The following is a 21,180-nucleotide window of genomic DNA, read 5'->3' as shown; positions in this document are numbered from 1 at the left end:
TGAACCAAGATTTTGTTATCGCGAGATCGCAATGACAGTTCAGGCGGCGGATCTCGCGGGATTTTCCGAGACAGGGCTGAAAGTTGCAGGGAAGGTAGGAGTAGGGTCTGCTCTGAAAGAGAGGGGAAGGGGTCCGTCCATTTGCAGGCTTGCTTCCTCCCCTGGCGATCGCGGGATGACTAGGTGAGCGCCGTCTTGCCAGTCTCCACAGCGCTCTCCAGCTCTGCCGCTGCCTGAGACGCCGCCTCCCTTCTCCCTGGATCCTCTCGGGCTCCACCTGGGTTCCCCTCGGCCGCTGGCGTCGCGCTTCAGGGGGGCGATGTACGCAGGGCTGCAGGAAGTGGCGTTGGCCTCAGTCTTCCCGCCCGCCTCGTCCTCCAGGTCCTCGGCCGCCTGTCGAGTGTCGTACGCAGCCAGGCTGCCCGGCCCCTCCCCCTGGCCAGATGGATCCCTCTGCCCCCAAGCCTCGCGCGGAAACCGCCGGCAAAGGTACAAGCTCGGTGCTCGTCTGTCAGCCCAGGGAGCTGTCTACTACGCTGGGTTGGACCCATTCCTGCCAGTTCTCTTGGGGTTGGGGTTTTACCTTGTGGGCTCTTCTGAATGACAGCTGGAGTCTGGGCGCAAGTTCTTTGGGATTCAATGTTGAGAACTTGGATTCTGGAGTCAGACTGGATCTAGTGCTGGCTCTGACAGTTACTTGCTGAGAAACTGGGCAGTTTCCTCATCTGTAAAACTGAGACCATTGCTGAGTTTTTGTGATTACGAAATGTGACGGTGGATGCAAAGCACTTATGTGACCCAGCTTCTGGTCCATATTAAGCCCTCACTAAATGTATAGTATGTTTATTCTTTATCCTTCTATGCCCCAGTTCTTAGCGAATGGTAGAAGTTTGTTGTTACATAGGTGAATAAAGGTTAGATATTCAGTTCACATTATTTGATGGCACAAAGACCTTAGCATATGATGTCCTGAATCAGGGCCTTACAGTCAACCTTTATTGGCTCCTCAAGACGGGGTTTAAGGAGTGTGTGGTTGTCTAACACAAGTCAAGTGGAATGCCTTCTTGCCCCCAAATTAATAGCTTCCATTATTAAAAGTGATATAATAACAATTCCCAGATATTGAGTGCTTGTTCTGTGCCCAGAAATATGCTGCTTGTTTATCTCCATGCTTTCCTTTGAGGAAGGTATCCATCTCATTAAATAGATGAAGAATTCAGAGCTAAAATTTAGAGAAGTCATGTAATAAGACTCAACTCTGAAGGCTAGGAATTGATGACACTCTAACTCAGGGATCATGAATATAACTACCCATAGAAGGCTGGCAGGTGAAATAAGTAGTGAAGCTGCTGAGTGGGGATTGTAGTGGCTGTGGTGCTCAGACCTCAGTTAAAAGGAAGAGGGACTACTCAGTTTCCGGGACTTGTTTATTCCTGTGTGCATGGTACAGTAGTGTAGCTATAAGGTCAGATAGCTTGGTTCAAATCCTGGATCTGCCATTTGTAACCATGGGCAAGCTGGTTAACCTTTCTCTGTTTCACCATTTGTTTTGTTTTGTTTTTTAAAGATTTTATTTATTTATTTATTTGATGGACAGGTCACAAGTAGGCAGAGAGGCAGGCAGAGAGAGAGGAAGGGAAGCAGGTTCCCCGCTGAGCAGAGAGCCCGAAGTGGGGCTCCATCCCAGGACCCTGAGATCATGACCTGAGCCGAAGGCAAAGGCTTTAACCCACTGAGCCACCCAGGCCCCCTGTTTCACCATTTGTAAAATGGAACTAATAATATTACATGAAGTCATGAAAGGATGGTGGCAAGGCTTACATGAAATTAAGCACATGCCTGGCACACATAAGTCTTCAAATATTAGCTCTATATAAATATTTGTTAGTCCTACAAGTATTTGAGTTTCAATCATTGTTCTAGGTTCCCAGGATATAAGAGCGAACAAAGTAAGTCCTTGCTCTAGGGAGCTAAGTTGAGATAAACAGTAACAGATATTTCATATTTTTCTTTGAAAGTGGAATTAAGCAGGGTAAAGGAAGAGTGGCAGGGAGTGCTATTTTAGACTGAGTGGTCAGAGAAAACACCTCTGAGAAGATGCCATTGGAGCAGAGACCTGAATGAAGTGCAAGGATCAGTCATTTGGGTGTTTAGGGAGAGTGTTGATGGAAGGAATAGAAAACTCAGGGACCCTTAGGTGGGAGCATGCTTGCCATGGTTGACCAATAGCAAGGAAGCCAGTCTGGAATGAAGGAGGAAAGGAAGTGACATTAAAGAGGACATGCCATTCAACCCCAGAGGAAATCCTCCCAATTTAAGATATTTGTTCTAGAATTCGATACAGAGACATTCCAGCCTTTGCTCAAACTTAACTGAATCTCTTTAGTTCTAGAAATTATTCAAACTTAAGGAACCAAATAGATTTCCAGAATTGTTGTGTGAAGCCCATAGGGCTTTTGCACATGCTGTGTGCTTAGAGATCCTCTTCTTAGATCTTCTTCCCCTTTAAATTACGTTTCTTCAATACTTTTTTTCGTAGTACTCTGTTCTTATCTTCTGAAGCACTTTTTACAATTTTGTGTTTGTGAACTTTTTAGTATCTGTCTCCCTCACTAGATATCTAGGATCTCTGAGATAAAGGATGTGTTTGTTAATAAATTCAGCACATTTATTGAGTGCCTATCGAGTGCTGATGCTGGGGATAAAACTTGAAAAATACAGACATTTTTCTGGAAAGGAAATTACTCTCTAGTGGGAAAGACAGATAAAAACAAATAAATGTAGTTATTAAACATTGTGATATGAGTTATGGAGGCAGTAAAATACTGAGATACAGAATAAAAGGGTACGCTACTTTAAATAAGGTGAGAAGATGACAAAAACAGCTGAGAGAAGACTTGCTTAGCATGTTTGAGTACAGGGGAAAAGTGAGATTGAGTTGGAGAGGTAAGTATTGGCAGATCATGCTGGGACTTAAAGGCCATAGTAAGGAGTTTATACTTTATTCTTTATGTAATGATAACTATTGAAAAGTTTTAAATTAAAGATTTACTAGTAATTTTTAATTTTTTAAAAAATATTTATTTATTTTAAAGAGAGAACAGGCAGGCAGGGGGAGGGGTAGAGAGAGGGGAAGAGAATCCTCAAGCAGATACCCCACTGAGCATGGAGCCTGACGCAAGGCTGGATCCCAGGACCCAGAGATCATGACCTGAGCTGAAATCAAGAGTTGGATGCATAACTGACTGAGCCCAGTAGGCACCCAGTAATTTATATTTTGAAATAGTATTGCTGCTATGTGTAAAATGGATTGTAGGGATGGCAGCAGAGAGAATGGTTAAGAGTTTATAGTGGTAATTTAGGAGAAAGCCATAGGTGGTATACTTTAGGGCAGAGAACAGCAAACTACGGGCCCGGGCCAAATTCAGCCTGATACTTATTGTAGATAAAGTTTTATTGGAACACAGCCATGCCCATTTGTTTATGTGTTCTCTGTCCCTTCTCTTGTGTTACAAGGGTAAGAGACTGTATAGCCTGCAAAACTAAAATAATAAATAGCTAAAATCTGACTCTTTGCAGAAAAAGTTTGCCAACAGTTGTTTTGGAAAGATGGTAGCATAATGGAGGGAGAATGAGCAGGACTTTCTGATGGATTGGATGTAGGGAGGAATATAAAACGAGGAATAAGGGCTGGCTAAAGGTTTTCTATCGTGAAAAGTGGCTAGATGATGATGCCATTTAATGAGATTTGGAAAGACTAGTTCAGAGCAAGTTTTAATCATTATCATTTTTACTTTTTTTTTTCATTTTATACCTATTGTGGTACATACAATATTTGGTAGGTAAAAACATATATGTTGAATAATAGCACATTAGTGACTTAAGTGTTTAAAAATTGGAAGGCATTTTCTGGATAGGCAAACAGATCATGTGAAACAGAAATAATGTATTAAGAATTGCTATAAGGGTTAATTCAGGTCCTAAGGCTCAAATGGTACGGTTATGAAAATAGGGCCCACTGATCTGTTATCCCTGTACAGTGGATCAAGTTTTTAGTTTCTTGTTAATACTTTGTCTTTTAGAATTGTGTGACAGTTCTTGAACAGTTTGGATCCAATTAGCAATAATCGCGCCTCGGATAAACCTCATTGGCTATGATACTGCCACTGCGCAAAGCTAACAGTTTGGATCCAAAGATTAGAGTAGGAGAATAGATTTTTCTTGGCGTACTTCTAATTGTTATGCAAAATAACCTTACCATAGTTAGTGGGAATAATGGTTTTACTTTTGAGGCACAACTGCTGAGAAATAGCACAATGAGTTATTTGTGCTTAAGACAGTATAGATACACTAGTCATATTATAATCACAAATGTTATAAAAACCTAATGAGGAATCATTGGAAAGATCCTAAGAAAGTACCAGTGGTCACCTGATCTCAATAAGAAATATGTGAGAAAAATAATTCCTAGTATTCTTATATCTGTAGCCATATAACTCTTCTGTAATTCTTGCTATATGAAATTCCATATAGCAAATATTTTTATTTAATATCCTCTATTTGGTATCTTTTAATTATACTAGTTGTATGCTATAAAGATATTCCCCTCCCTATTCGTAGTGCTATATTTTCTGAATAGAAAATAAAACAGATAGGGTGCCCAGGTGGCTCAGTGGGTTAAGCTGCCCTCAGCTCCGGTCATGATCCCAGGGTCCTGGGGTTCATCCTTGCATCGGGCTCCCTGTTCAGTGGGGGGCCTGCTTGTCTCCCTCCCTCTGCTGCTCCCCTGCTTGTGTTTTTGCTCTCACTGTCAAATAAATTTAAAAAATCTTTAAAAAAAAAGAAAATAAAATAGAAAGCTATACAATTAAGCACTTAATAAATACATATAGAGAAAGGGGTCAGACTTTTCAAATAATAGAATATTAGCAGAAAGAGATCTTAGAATTCATTTCTTTTTTAAGAACTGCAACCCTTTAAAAACTGGAGGGGAAAAAAGCTATGACAGAGCTGACACACGTTACTCTGTGGTTGAATTAGAGATTCCCTTGGTTAGTTGTATACAAATTCAAGAAACAGTTTAGAAGCAGCAATACTAAAAAAAAAAATTTTTCAAGTTAAAAAAAATAGTAGCGGTATTGACAAGAAGGAACAGCTGTCTATAGAGAAAGGAGATAAAAGCAGACAGGAGAATCACAAAAGCATTGCTGTCTAGAGGATTTTAGCTTACTTATTATCAAGTCCCATTTACTATTACTCTACCATATCATGAATAATATACATAATGTTCATGAATCATCATGACTATCTAAATCAGTAGTTCTCAGCCGTGGCTGTGAATCAGAATGGCCGTTTGAATTCAACAATATCCACCAAACAAAGTAATAAAACCAGATGCCTATGGCCCGTAGCCACTGAACCACAATCAACAGAGATAGTGTCCAAGCATGAATGAGGAGATTATGACACACAGCCAGGGTGAGAACAACTGGAAGTAAATTATATACCCTTTATTCTGCTTATTAATCTGACAATATGTTTTAGGAGAATATCTATACATGTTATAATTTATCTTGTTTCAGTAATTTGGAAAGGGTATTCGTGTGAGATACATTTTTTTTTCTCATTGCAGTGGATAAATGGGGGGTTACTTTATAAGTTAGATTTGGAAATTTTATTATCTTCTTTATTATTACAGACATATGGCATCCAGGAGAAAGATGTCTTGCCCCTTCTCCAGATAATGGGACACTTTGTGAAGCAAGCGTAAAATCTGTCACAGTGGATGAAAATGGGAAGTCCTTTGCAATCATCTTATATTCAGATTTTCAAGAAAGAAAAGTACCTCTTAAAAGACTTCAAGAAATAAAATCCATTAAAGATTGCTCCAGGAATTTTATATTTGATGATGAAGATTTGGAAAAACCTTATTTCCCAGACCGAAAATTTCCATCATCTGCTGTTGCTTTTCCATTATCTGAAGATGGGGACTCTATTCCTTATACTATTAATAGGTATTTGAGAGACTACCAAAGGGAAGGAGCCCAGTTTCTCTATGCACACTTCATTCAAGGAAAAGGATGTATTCTTGGTGATGACATGGGACTTGGAAAAACAGTACAGGTATTTCTTTTAATTACTTTACAATTGAAATTCATTAAAGTCATTTTATTATGTACATGAATGGATACCATATACAAATCTCTATTTGTACGCCCAACTCTTACAGTAGCTATTTTGTGTGTGTGTATGTGTGTTTTGCACCCACTGAACAGGAAAGTCCTCAAAATTAGGATGGTGTATAGTCATTATTTTATCCTCAGTACTTATTTAGTATCTGAAATATGTTATTCAGAGTAATATTTTGGTATAACTTGGCTTGACTTTACTTTTGGTAATACTAGTACTAAGATATCAGGTATATTTAAAGTAGTTTAACTTTCTTAGCAATACTGTATGGAAGGAAAGTATTCTGCCATTTGTTAAGCTACATAGCATGGTTAAATTGATTTCTTGCGGGCATTTTGTGTATATTGTTTAGGATTTATCATATCAGAAGTTTCTTAATCTGGGATCCCTGAACCACTAGGAATTCTACTGATGGACTTCAGAGAGGTTTCCTATTTCCCTAAAATGTGTGCCAGAAGTCTTGAGAGGAAGTGCTAGTTATCTATTGCTGTATAAGAAATTATTCCAAACTTAAGCAGCTTACAACAGAATGCATTTATCATATTACAGTTTCTGTGGGTCAGAAATCCAGGTACAGATTAGCTGGGTCGTCTGGCTCAGGCTCTCACAAGGCAGCAGTCCTCTCAAGGTTGGACTAGGGTGGATTCCCTTCCTGGCCACATGATTGTTGGCAAGATTCAGTTCCTTGTGGGATGTTAGACTGAGGCCTCAGTTTCTCGTGAGCTATTTATTGGTGAAGGGCTCCCTTGGTTCCTTGCTGTAGGAGCCTCTTAATGGAGTTTCTTATAATATGGCAGCATACTTTCTCAGGGAGAGCAAGTGAGAGGGTAGGAGAGAGCACAAGTAAGAGGGAACTCATGGCCTTTGGTAACCTAATCACAGAAGAGACAGCCCTTCACTTTTGCCATATTTGCTTCTTTAGAAGCAAGTTTCTAGGGGCACCTGGGTGGCTCAGTGGGTTAAAGCCTCTGCCTTCGGCTCAGGTCATGATCCCAGGGTTCTGGGATCGAGCCCCACATCGGGCTCTCTGCTCAGCAGGGAGACTGCTTCCTCCTCTCTCTCTGCCTGCCTCTCTGCCTACTTTGCGATCTCTGTCAAATAAATAAATAAAATCTTTAAAAAAAAAAAAAGAAGAAGCAAGTTTCTAGGTTCAGCTCTTACTCAAAGGGGAAGATTAAACAGGGCTATGGATACCAATAGGTGGGGATTATTGGGAGCCCTGTCAGAAGCTGCTTATCACAAAGTTTTGTGATCTAAAAAGATTAGAGTTCAGAAACCAGACTTTATACCATACAATCACTCTGGATTTTCAGGAGTGTTTGTCTAGTTTCTGATTACCTTCTGTGTTTCCTTCATTATAATTGAATTTAAGCCATTTTATTCTTCATGACACCTCAATTGTTAGTGGAACGCAAAGGTAAGTGAAAAACTAATTTTAACATTTAAAAATTGTCTAGGTGCGCCTGGGTGGCTCAGTGGGTTAAGGGTCATACTCTTGGTTTCCGCTCAGGTCATGATCTCAGGGTTGGGAGATTGAATCCCACATCAGGGCTCCCTGCCCAGAGTCTGCTTCGGATTCTCTTTCTCCATCTCCTCCTCTCTCCACCCTTCTCCTTGCTCACCGGTGTGTGTGCTCTCACTCTCTCAAATAAATAAATAAAATCTTAAAAAAATAGTCGAGAAGTGCAATTATGTATAGGCTCTGATGTAAAAATCTAGAGTGAAACTTAATCATTCAATAATCATGGTCTATCACCATTAGCCATACTGTTTGTCCCTTTAAGCCTAGGCAATGCACATAGTTCGAAACTTGCACACTGAAGGTGCTAAATAATTGCTTATGGAGTAAATAAATTTACTTTCTCAGGAGAATAGGTGGCAAGAATATAGAAAGGAGCCTTTAGGAAACTATCATCTGTGACCAAGGTATATGGATGAATACTAGAGGAAAATAAATAACTATCTATAACTATAAATAACTAATATGACTATATTTACATATAGTTTTATTGCTTTTGCCTATGCTAGAATGTCCTCCCACCAATGCCTGCTAATCTGCAAAATCAGAAAAATCAGGGTGCTACAAAAAGTGACCTTTTTGGGAACTAGTTGGGAGTCTCCTCCCATCAAAACTACCAAATACAATTCAAATTCTTATGCATGTTGTAGGCTCAAATATAGCTTTCATCTCTGAAGTCCATGTATAAAATTATTCCCTTTATTTTGTGTTGTATTTTTTAAAGTGATTTTACTGCACAATTTTATAATACCTGACACAGTGAAATCCTTGGAACACTTTTAATTGTGTTACGAATGTGCTTTGAAAGTCCTGAGAGCTTATCTAACGAAGGTTAGGACATAGTTTCTACACTAGTTTTGATACTTGGCTGGATTTTTCTGATCCTTGGGGACCTACATCTCTAGTTATTATTCTTATAGCTCAGAGAATAAGTTCTACATAAATAGGGGGTTTGGGAGATCCATTTAAGGTGGAACTTCTATAAATACAGTGACTAAACCAATTAAAGAAATGTGGACAATAGTTAATAAGTTTAATAGAATTTCAAAATACAGTAGAATTAGGTAAAAATGGTCTATGAAAATTTACTTTTGGCATTTATTACCATTGGCATTTACCATTTGGACTGTAGTATAATTTTTTTTTTAAAGATTTTATTTATTTATTTGACAGAGAGAGACACAGAGAGGGAACACAAGCAGGGGTGGAGCAGGAGAGGGAGAAGCAGGCTCCCCTTGGAGCAGGGAGCCTGATGTGGGCCTCGATCCCAGGACCTGGGATCATGACCCGAGCCGAAGGCAGCTGCTTAATGACTGAGCCATCCAGGTGCCCCTATAATCTTACTAATTTTTTTCCTTTTTTCTGATAACATCCCTTAAGTTTTCCCCGTCTCACATTCTGACTTGACCGTAGTATGAAATTGAGCTTTTCTTTTTAAAAAAGCTTCAGTTACATACCAAATGAAGTTTGTTTCTCTCATTTCAAATTTTAAAATGTCAGTTTAATATTTTACATTCTTCAAGGGATGAGGATTTTAAAATGTACATTTGATCTAGTGACATTGGAAATTTTTATTTATTTATTTATTTATTTGACAGACAGGGATCACAAATAGGCAGAGAGAGAGAGAGGAGGAAGCAGGCTCCTTGCTTAGCAGAGTGCCTGATGTGGGGCTCGATCCCAGGACCCTGGGACCATGACCCAAGCCGAAGGCAGAGGCTTTAACCCACTGAGCCACCCAGGTGCCCTAGAAATTATTGGTTTCTTGAACAGGAGCTATTTTGCTGGAATTTGTGGGGGCACAAGCCAGACGAAGTAGGTGAAGGCATAGACAAGGGAAGTATGCTTACCTCTTTAAGAAATGTGGCTTTGAAAGGAACAAAAGTGACCTAGTAGCTGAAGGAGGTTGGAATTTTGAGGAAGTTTCTTTTTTGTTTGTTTGTATCATTTGGGAATAGGAGGAACTTGAGTATTCTTTTTTTTTTTTTTTAAAGATTTTTTATTTATTTATTTGACAGAGAGAGATCACAAGTAGGCAGAGAGGCAGGCAGAGAGAGAGGAGGAAGCAGGCTCCCTGCCGAGAAGAGAGCCCGATACGGGGCTCGATCCCAGAACCCTGAGATCATGACCTGAGCCGAAGGCAGAGGCTTTAACCCACTGAGCCACCCAGGTGCCCCAGAACTTGAGTATTCTTTAAGTGAATTGGAAGGATCTATCTTATTGAGAGGGAGCAGTTGAATATACAACATACATAAACATATGTATGCATATATTTTATATATGTCGGTCCACGAATATACAGACATAAATAAATGTGCAAAAATGGAGTCACTGCTGTCTTACAAACTGATTTTTCCCCAAGATCTTACTATAAAACTTTTCAAATATATAGAAGAGCTGGAAGAATTATAAAATGAATACCCATTTATCCACCACCTAGATTCTTTCAACATGTCATTATACATGGGTTTATCACTTATCTATCCATCCATCAAACCATGTTTTGTTGCATTTTAAAGTAGCAGACATTAATATATCCTATCCCCAAACACTTGAACATATGTGCCATTAGCTAATTAGTATTTATTTACAATTCTTTTTTTTTTTTTTTTCATTTTGAAGTAAAATTTAAAGTGAAATGCACAAGTCTTAAGGGTACCCATCATTCCATGAGCTTTGACATCAGTGAAAGCCAAATAAACCCTTTCAAGATACAGGACATTGTCATCACTCCAGAAGAGGTCATTCTGTTTCTTCCTGGTCTTCCACCACCCCAAGAGGCAATCACTGTTCTGCTTTTTTATATCATAGATTAGTTTTGTATTTACATATAAGTAAGATCATACATGTGTACTCTGTGTCAAGCTTCTTTCACTTAGCATAATATTTTGAGTTTCATCTATGTTATTAATTGCATAAGTAGTTTGTTCCTTTTTATCACTGGTAGTTATTCCATTCTATAGATGCTGCATTTTGTATATTCTCCAGCTGGTGGGCATATGAGCTGTTTCCAGTTTTTAATTGTCATGAATAAAACTGCTAGAACTCTCTTGAACAATTTTTTATGTATTCACTTTTCTTGAGTAAATAATTAGGAATGGAATTGCTTGGTCATAAACTAACCTATGCTTACTTTTTGAAGAAATTGCCAAACCTTTTCCAAAATGTTTGTACCATTCTGCATTCCTGCCAACAATGTATGAAATTATGGTTGCTTCATGTTCTTACAAAATTTGATTTTGTCAGTCTTACTAGTTTTAGCAGACTTACTGGTTGTATGTGTATATATACATTTGTGTGTGTGTATGTACTTTTTAAAGATAAAATTGATATACAGTGAAGTGCATAAATTTACAGTATATGGTTTGGTAAGTTTTACATATATATGCACCCAACAAATGATACCTACAATACCACAATCAAGATAATGAATATATCTATCACCCCAGAGGTCTCCTTGTGTACATTTGTGCCCAAGATGTGTTCAACACCAATAATTCATCTATTTTCACTTTTAGTTTTTAGTTGGACTAAGAATTTAAAATTGGGAATGAATACAAAATCCTAGATTTTTATTAAAATTTCCTAATATTTTATAGAATTCTCAAATTCATGGAATTTGACAAATTAAGTTAAAATTAAGATTTTCATCATCTTGGGTAAATGAACAGATTGAATTATGAACTATCATAATTAAGAATATAGTTTTCTTGGGGCGCCTGGGTGGCTCCGTGGGTTAAAGCCTCTGCCTTTGGCTCAGCTCATGATCCCGGGTCCTGGGATCGAGCCCCACATCGGGCTCTCTGCTCAGCAGGGAGCCTGCTTCTTCCTCTCTCTCTGCCTGGCTCTCTGCCTACTTGTGATCTCTGTCTGTCAAATAAATAAATAAACAAAATCTTAAAAAAAAAAAAAGAATATAGTTTTCTTATAATGAAACAATCCATAGATGAATTTAGAGGAAAGCAGTGGATTGATATCTTTTGGTATCTTTTCTGCCTTTTTAGTAGCCTTTGAGGACCAGTTTCCCTGTAATTCAAAAGAATATATGTATCTGTGTGTGTGTATGTGTGTGTGTGATTCTGTCTTTAATTACAAACAGTAAAATGCATGGATCAAAAGTATACAGTTATGCATATTCAACTCATATATATGTATACATATAACCACCACTCTAATAAGATATAGAACATTTCCCTCACTGTATAGTCTCCTCATGTCCCATTGTAGTCAATATCCAGTTGCCTAAACTTTTCGTTATTGACCTCTGTCATTTGTGAAACATTCTTTCCACCTCCTTTAGTCTGAGTTCTGCATCAGCCATTTTACTCATATTCATCTCTTCTGAATTTAATAACTATTTTCTGCTCCTCAGTTTTTTTCTCAGCCATGCTTCCTCAACTCATCTCCTTTCCCACTGCGCCCCACCCTCAAGTGAACTGGATTTTGAACTGCTGGCAGCTAGGAATAAGCATTTCATTTAAAGTTTTCTAGCGCCTAGCACAGCACCTGGCATGTATTAGGTAGTGAATATATTTTTATTGAATAGACTAATGAATTTTAAGTTGGATTAGGTAATCATGTGTTATAGCTTATGTTTAACGATCCCTGTATTGTTAGGCTCTATGACAGGCATTTTCTGTTAAGCATACATGTTAATTAGGCATTATTGCCCCCATTTTATTGATGAAAAAATTGAAATCTATTGACACATTATGTAAATTGCCCAAGTTCACATAGTTAGTATAAAACTGGTTGGTCAGACTCCAAACTCCTGCATTACACTGCCTTATATAATATGGGTTAGGAATGCAAATTTTGTTAGAATATTTTAAAACGCAGCACAAATTTTGACCATTCTTATATATCAGTATTTTATAATCTTTTAGATAACATAATTTGCTGAAAAATCTACTTTATTTATTGTGATATATGAGATTGTGTACAAATCTCCTTATCTCAGTAGAATGATGCTGACAATAACAGCTCCTGCTTATTAAATCATTGATGTGTATTAACTTGACATTTCACATTTTTTTCAACTTTTTAAAGAATGAAAATAATGCTGATTATATCTTAAATGTACAAACGTCTCTCATAAAAATGTAAAGTATAATTTAAAAAATTTTTTTAAAAGATTATTTATTTATTTGACAGAGAGAGAGAGAGGTCACAAGTAGGCAGAGAGGCAGGCAGAGAGAGAGGGGGAAGCAGGCTCCCCGCCGAGTGGAGAGCCCGATGCGGGGTTCGATCCCAGGACCCTGAGACCATGACCTGAGCTGAAGGCAGAGGCTTAAACCACTGAGCCACCCAGGTGCCCCCATAATTTAAAATTTTTTTATTGAGGCAAAATTCACATAACATAAATTAACCATTTTATTTTATTTTTAAGAGATTTTTAAAATTTATTTGCTAGAGAGAGAGAGAGAGCGAGCATGAGCACACAAGCGGGCAGAGTGGCAGGCAGAGATGGAGAGAGAAGCAGGCTCCCTGACAAGCAAGGAGCGCAGTGCGGGTCTGGATCATGACCTGAGCCGAAGGCAGCGGCTTAACCAACTGAGCCACCCAGGCATCCCTAAATTAACCATTTTAAAATATACAAGTCATTTAGTGCATTCACAATGTTATGCAACCCCATCTCTCTCTGTTTTAAAATTTTCATCAGCACAGAACACCCCAGAAGTAATTACCCTCATTTCCCTGACAACCACTAATTGGCCTTTTGTCTATGTGGATTTGCCTTTCCTGAATATTTCATGTAAAAGGAATCATAAAATTGTGACCATTTGAACCTGGCTTCTTTCATTCATCTAGTATGATGTTATCAAGGCTCAACCAAGCTGTAGCATATATCAGTACTTCGTTCCTTTTATGGCTAAGGAATATTCTATTGTATGTAAATACCACAATTTGCTTTTCTATTCATCCTTTGGTAGACATTTGGATTGTTTCCACTTTTTGGCTGTTATGAAAAATGCTGCTATCATGTACAGGATTCTGTGATGGCTTTCATTTGTTTATTTACCTAGTAGTAGAATTACTAGATCACATGATATTTCTTTGTTTATTTTTCTGGGGAACTGCTGTACCATTTTCCACAGTGGCTATACCATTTTACATTCCCATCAGCAATGTGTAAGTTTTCCTATTTTTGCACATTCTTGTCAATACTTTAATTAGACTTTCTTCATTATAGCCATTCTAGTGCATGTGAAGTGGTATCTCATTGTGCTTTTGATTTGCATTTTTATAATGACCAGTGATGTTGAACAACTTTCCATGTGCTTTTTGGCCATATCTATCTATCTATCTAGTTAGCTAGCTAGCTATCTTCTTTGGAGAAGTATATATTCAAGTTGATATGTAGACTGAATATTTGTGTCCCCCCAGAATGTATGTGTTGAGACTCTAATCCCCAATGTGATAGTATTATTTGGAGGTGGGGTCTTTGAGGAGTAATTCAGGTTGATATTAGTGACATTGTAAGAAGAGATAGGAGAAAGGTTGCTTCCTGTCTCTGTTTTCTGTCATCTGAGGTTACAAGAAGAAGACTGCAAGTCATCTGTAAACCAGAAATAGGTCTCTCACCAGACCAGATCTGCCAGAACTTTGATCCTGAACTTCCTAGACTGTAGAACTGTGAGAATGTTGTTTAAGCCATGCAGTCTATGATAATTTGCTATAGTGCTCCAAAGCAATTAAGACGCAAGTCCTTTGTCCATCTTTAAACTGAGTTGTTTGTCTATGTATGTAAGTAATTAACACAAAATTGAGTATGAGGATAGTCAGACTGAACAATGGTATAGAACAAAATGATGACAATGGTCTTGTTTGGTTTGACTAATCTAATACTCAATTTTGTGTTATTACTTTCTTTTTATATCTTGTGTATCTTTATGTAATCCTTTATATTTTGAAGTAAAGTTCTAATCAATGTGTCAAGTTCCCTGAACATATCTTTTTAGGATTTTATTAGGGTTATGGAGTTCAATTATGTTGAATTTATGGAACACTTTGGGGAGAATTAACATGGAACGATAGCTCCATTAATTTAGGTCTTTAATTTAAATTGTCTCAGCAGGGCTTTATAGTTGTGTATATATACACATATTTTGTTATATGTAATTATATATTTTTGATCTATTGTTAGTGGAACTTTTAAATTTAATATCCTGATTTTTTGCTGGTAGTATATAAAAGTCAAATTTATTTTTATATATTGAGCTCATATCCTGCTACCTTGCTAAATTCATCACTTGCTAGTTCAAGTAGTTGTTTGTTAGATGCCTTAGGATTTTCTATGTAAGCAGTATATGTCATCCTACTTCTTTAATTTTTATCTTTTATTTCTATTTCTTGCCTTATTTCACTGGCTAGGTAGGATTCTAGGACAATGTGAATAGAAGCAGTGACATCCTTATCTCATTCCTATTTTAGAAAAAATTCAATATTTTAACATTAAGTATATTAGCTGTAGGATTTTCATACTATCTTTTATCAGATGCAGGATATTTCCTTCTATTCCTAATTTCTAAGGTTTTTTTTTTTCATAGTTACTATGTATTGAATTTTATCAAATACGTTTTCTGCATTCATTGAGATCAATTTTTCTCCTTTTCTCTGTTAACATACTATATGAATCAATGTGATTTATATTCATTGTTTTTTTTTAATCTTAAACTAGTTTTGTATTTTTGAGATAAACTCAATTTGATCATGAGGTGTTGTTTTTATATTTGCTGGATTTAATTGGCTAATATTTTAAGAATTTTTGCCTCTATATTATGTATATTGGTCTATAGTTTTCTCATATTATGTTTGTCTGGTTTTGGTTTTGAAGTTATGCAGACCTCATAAAATAAATTGAGAAATGTTTCTTCCTCCTCTTTTTTTCTAAAATAATCGCGTAAAGTTTCTGTTATTTTATACTTGAATATTTGATAGAATTTACTAGTAATGTCTTTTGGACCTGGAGTTTTCTTTGAGGGAAGGTTTTTGATAATGGTTTCAGTTCCATTAATAGATATGAAGCTATTAAGATTTTTTGCTTCTTGCTGTGTAAGTTTGGTAAATTGTATTTTTCAAGGAATTTATCCATTTCATCTAAGTTGTCAAATTGATAAAGATTTCCATGATACTCCTTTTCACTCTTTCAGTGTTCGTAGGATCTGAGTGATACCTCTGCATTTTTAATGTGAATATCTTATATTCTGTTTTATTATGTTTTTTAAAAAGATTTTATTTATTTCATAGAGACAGAGTGCGTGTGTGCATGAGTTGGGGGAAGGGTAGAGGCAGAGGGAGAAGCAGACTCCCTGCTGAGCTGCGATCCCTATGCCTGGATTTGATCCCAGAATTCTGGGATGATGACCCAAGTCCAAGGCAGACTCATAACTGACTGAGCCACCCAGGCACCCCTCTGTTTTATTCTTGATAGCCTAACAAGGTTTATTGATCTTGTTGATCTTTTCAAAGAACCAACTTTTAGCTTTGTTAATTTTATCTGTTGTTTCTTTGGTATTTCATTGATTTCTGCAATTATTTCTATTGTTTTGCTTCTACTTATTTTGGATGTATTTCACTCTTCAGTTTCTAGCTTGTTAAAGTAGAACCTTAGGTCATTAATTTCATACCTATCTTCTGATGCCCTATTTTTGTGTTTGAACTTTGCTTTATCTGTGTTCTATAAATTTTGATGTGTTACATTTTCATTTTCATATAATTCAAATTATTTTCTAATTTTTCCTGAGATTTTTTTTTCCTTTGGTTCTTGAGTTAGTTACAAGCATGCTTGATTTGCCAATATTTATTTTTTTCCTAGATATTTCATCATTAATGATTTCTAATTCCATAGTGGTTAGAGAATACATTTTATAAGACTTCAATATTTTGAAAAATTTATTGATTTTTTTTCTATGGCCCATTTTATTGAACATTCTATATGTACATCTTAAAAGAATATGTATTCTGCAATTGGTTGTAGTGTTCTATAAATATCAATTAGTAGATCAAGTTAATTGATAATGTTCAGATTTTCTATGTTCTTAGTATTACTGAAAGAAGGAAGTTAAAGTCTACTGTGTTTGGGGGTTTATCTATTTCTCCCTTTAATTTTGTCGGTTTCACTTTCATGTATTTTGAGATTCTGTTATTATAGTCATAAATATTTATAATCACTATGTCTTCAATGAGGAATTGACCCTGCTATTATTATGAAATGCTCTCTATTTCTGGTATAATACTTGAAATCTACTTTATCTGATATTAAGATAGTCACTCTGATATTCTTATACTTGCTGTTTGCAAGGTATGCTTTTTTGCATTCCTTTATTTCAAGCTCTGTGTCTTAATACTTAAAGTGTGTCTTGTGTAGCAGAAATAAACAAAATGGAAAGTAAACAAACAAACAAAAATCAATAGAACAGATCAGTGAAACCAGAAGTTGGTTCTTTGAAAAGACCAACAAAATTGAAACACCTTTAATCAGATACATTAAAAAAAAAAAAAAGAAAGAAAGAAAAGAAAAAAGAGGACTCAATCAGAAATGAAAGCAGAGAAATAACAGCTAATACCACAGAAATGCAAAGGATTGTAAGAGATTATTATGAACTAGAAAAAAATGGATAAATTCCTAGAAATATAATCTCCCAAAGCTGAATCAGGAAGGAATAGAAAATTTGAACAGACTGATTATCAGCAATGAAATTGAATCAGTAATGAAAAAACTCCCAACAAACAAAGGTTCAGGACTGAACAGCTTCACAGTTGAATTCAACCAAACATTTAAAAAAGAGTTAATACCCATTCTTCTCAAACTATTCCAAAAAATAGAAGAGGAAGGAAAACTTCCAGATCCATTCTATGAAGCCAGGATTACTGTGATACTAGAATGAGGTAAAAACACTACAGAAATGAGAACTATAGGCCAGTATCTCTGATGAACTTGGATGCAAAAAATTCTAAAAGAAACTAGCAAACCACATTTAACAATACATTTAAAAAAACCACAATCAAGTGGGATTTATTCCCAGGATGCAAGTGGTTCCATATTTACAAATCAACCATGATACATCATATCAATAAGAGAAAGGATAAAAGTCATATGATCATTTAATAGACACAGTAAAAGTATTTAACAAAGTAGAACATCCATTCATGGTAAAAACCCTCAACAAAATAGTTCTGAAGGGAACATACCTCAACATAATAAAGGCCATATGTGAAAAACCCACAACTAACAGCAGACTCAATGGTGAAAAACTGAGAGCTTTTCCCCTAAGGTCAAGAACAAGACAAGGATGTCCATATTCACCACTTTTATTCAACATCATTACCAGAAGTTCTAACCAGAACAATGAGACAAGAAAAAGGATTAAAAGACTTCCAAATTGGTAAGAGGAAGTAAAATTTTCACTATTTGCAGATGACATGATACATAAAAAAACCCTAAAGATTCCACCAAAAACTACTAGAATTGATAAAGGAATTCAATAAGGTTGCAGGATACAAAATCAATATACAGAAATCTGTCACATTTCTATACACTAATAATGAAGCAACAGAAAAAGAAATTAAGAAAATGAACCAATTTATAACTGCACCAAAAATAATAGAATATCTAGGAATAAGCTTAACCAAGGAGGTGGAAGGATGTGTACTCTGAAAACTATAAAACATAGATGGAAGAAATTGAAGATGATATAAACAAATGGAAAGACATTCCATGCTCATGGACTGGAAGAAAAAAATTGTTAAAATGTCCATACTACCTGGGGCGCCTGGGTGGCTCAGTGGAATAAGCCTCTACCTTTAGCTCAGGTCATGGTCTCAGGGTTCTGGGATCAAGCTCTTTGCCCAATGGGAAGCCTGCCCCCTTCCCCACGCCTACCTCTCTGCCTACTTGTGATCTCTCTCTCTCTGTCAAATAAATTAAAAAAAAAAAAAAAAAGTCCATACTACCCAAAGCAATAAACAGATTTAATGCAATCCCTATCAAAATACCAACAGCATTTTTCACAAAACTAGAACAAACAATCCCAAAATTTGTATGGAATGACAAAAGACCCCAAATAGCCAAAGCAACCTTGAAAAATAAAAATAAAGCTGTAGGCATCACAATTCCATATTTCAAGTAATACTACAAAGCTATAGTAATCAAACAGTATGGTGCTGGAACAAAAATAGACAGATCAATGGAACAGGATAGAAAACCCAGAAACAAACTCACAGTTATGTGGTCAATTAACCTTTCACAAAGGAGGCAAGAACATACAATGTGAAAAAGTCTCTTCAACAAATAGTGCTGGGAATCTGGACAGCTATGTGCAAAACTGGACCAGTTTTTTACACTATATACAAACATAAACTCAATGAATTAAAGACCTATGAAGCCATAAAAACTCTAGAAGACAGCACAGATAGTAATTTCTCTGATACTGGTTGTAACAATATTTTTCTAGATATACCTCCTGAGGCAAGGGAAACAAGCAAAAATAAAATAGTGGGACTACATAAAAATAAAAAAACTTCTGCACAGCAAAGGAAATAGTCAACAAAAGTAAAAGACAATCACTTAATGGGAGGAGAAGATATTTGCAAATGACATTTGATAAAAGGTCTGTATCCAAAATATATAAACTTACAGGAACACACACATACACAAAAAAATATGATTAAAATGGTCAGAAGATATGAACAGACATTTCTCCAAAGAAGACATTCAAATGGCCAACAAACACATAAAATATGCTCAACATCACTCATCATCAGGGAAATCAAATCCTCATCGGTGGCTCAAGTAAAAAACACAAAAGTAAACAAGTGTTAGCGAGAATGTGGAGAAAAAGGAACCCTTGTGCACCATTGATGGGAATGAAAACTGGTACAGCCATTGTGGAAAGCAGTATGGAGGTTCCTCAAAAAATTAAACATGGAATTACCCTATGATCTAGTAATTGCACTACTGGGTATTTACCTAAAGAATACAAAAACACTAATTCAAAAGACTATATGCACCCCTATTTTTATTGCACCATTATTTACAATAGCCAAATTATGGAAGCAGCCCAAATGTCTGTCAATAGATAAATGGATGAAGAAGATATGGTATCTATATCTATATAGATATGTATAGATATATCTACACACACACACACACACACATACACACACACACACACACACTGGAATTTTATTCAGCCATAAAGAAAAATGCAGTCTTGACATTTGCAACAACATGGCAATCAAAGTAATCAGCCAGAGAAAGATAAATACCATACGATTTCACTCACATGCGGAATTTAAGAAACAAAGGGGGAATAAAAAGAGAGAGAGAGAGACAAAACAAAAAACAGACTCTTAACTATAGAGAACAAACAAGTGGGTTACCAGAGGGGAAGTGGGTGGGCAGATGAGTGGAATAGGTGAAGATTAAGAAGACACTCATCTTGATGATCACTGAATAATACATAGAATTGTTGAATCACTATGTTATACACCTGAAAATAATACAACACTGTATGGGAGCTATACTGGAATTAAAATTTAAAAAAAAAAAAAGTAGACAAACCATAAGTGACTCTTAATCTCACAAAACAAACTGAGGGTTGCTGGGCAGAGGGGGGTTGGGGGGGGTTATGGACATTGGGTAGGGTATGTGCTATGGTGAGTGCTGTGAAGTTTGTAAACGTGGAGATTCACAGACCTGTACCCCTGGGGGGAAAAAAATATATATATATATATATATGTTTATAAAAAATAAAGTTATTAAAAAAAAAAAAAAAAAAAAATCCAAAAAACAGAAAAAAAAAAAAAGTATGTCTCTTGTAGAAAACTCTTTATCCATTTTGCCAATCTTGATATTTAATTGGAGTGTTTAGTCCATTTACATTTAATGTAATTTCTTTTATATTTGAATTTGTACATACCATTTTATTATTTGGTTTTTTGTTTGTTTGTTTGTTTGAACAGACTGTTTTCTGTCTTATTCTTCCTCCATTCCTGCTTGCTTTTGGGTTGCTAGGATATTTTTAAAAATTTCAGTTCTCCTATTGGCTTTTTAACTATTTACATTTTTTTTTATTGGTTGCTCTAGTGATAAAAAAAATACATTCCCAACTTTTCACAGTGTGCTTAAATTTAATAATGTAGCACTTCATGTAAAATGTATCATGATGAAATGGGTTGTCCTATTATTTTAAGGAAACTAATGTTAGGAAAGTTACGTATAATACCTAATATCCATACAATATCTAAATTTTGAAAATTAAACCAAACTTACATGCCCAGAATCAGCCCAACTTGATTTTAGTATATATTTCTTTTTTATATTTCTGTGTTATATTTGCTAATATTTTAAGGGATTTAATTTAATATTTGCTTCTGAGTAAGAAAAATTGGCCTATAAATCTCCTGCCTATAATATGCTTGTCATATTTTCTTATCAAGATTATGTCAAACTCATAAAATGAGTTGAG

General features: G+C 36.1%; 1 protein-coding gene and 1 pseudogene across 3 annotated transcripts in view; one reads left to right on the top strand and one right to left on the bottom strand.

Annotated features, from left to right (window-relative positions):
- Positions 1-210: 210 nt before the first annotated feature.
- The window catches only part of ERCC6L2 (ERCC excision repair 6 like 2), a 128,678-nt gene continuing 107,708 nt past the window's right edge, over positions 211-21,180 (top strand). For 2 of the 3 annotated variants that reach the window (XR_004380637.1, XM_032840484.1), the window contains exons 1-2: positions 328-489; positions 5,699-6,123. Coding sequence is in view for 2 of the 3 variants with exons in the window: in XM_032840484.1 (XP_032696375.1) it covers positions 444-489; positions 5,699-6,123 (471 nt within the window). In the remaining variant the exon portion in view is untranslated. Of the gene's footprint in view, positions 490-5,698; positions 6,124-21,180 lie in introns of all 3 variants that reach the window. The other variant, XM_032840485.1, reaches the window with a different exon arrangement.
- On the bottom strand, positions 4,005-4,178 carry LOC116856881 (annotated as a pseudogene).

This window comes from Lontra canadensis, unplaced genomic scaffold (genome assembly GCF_010015895.1).
Source record: "Lontra canadensis isolate GAN:19392208 unplaced genomic scaffold, GSC_riverotter_1.0 scaffold113, whole genome shotgun sequence".
Taxonomy (NCBI): Eukaryota; Metazoa; Chordata; class Mammalia; order Carnivora; family Mustelidae; genus Lontra; species Lontra canadensis.
Note: the sequence above shows the minus strand (reverse complement) of the source record. Positions and strands in the feature narration are given on the sequence as shown.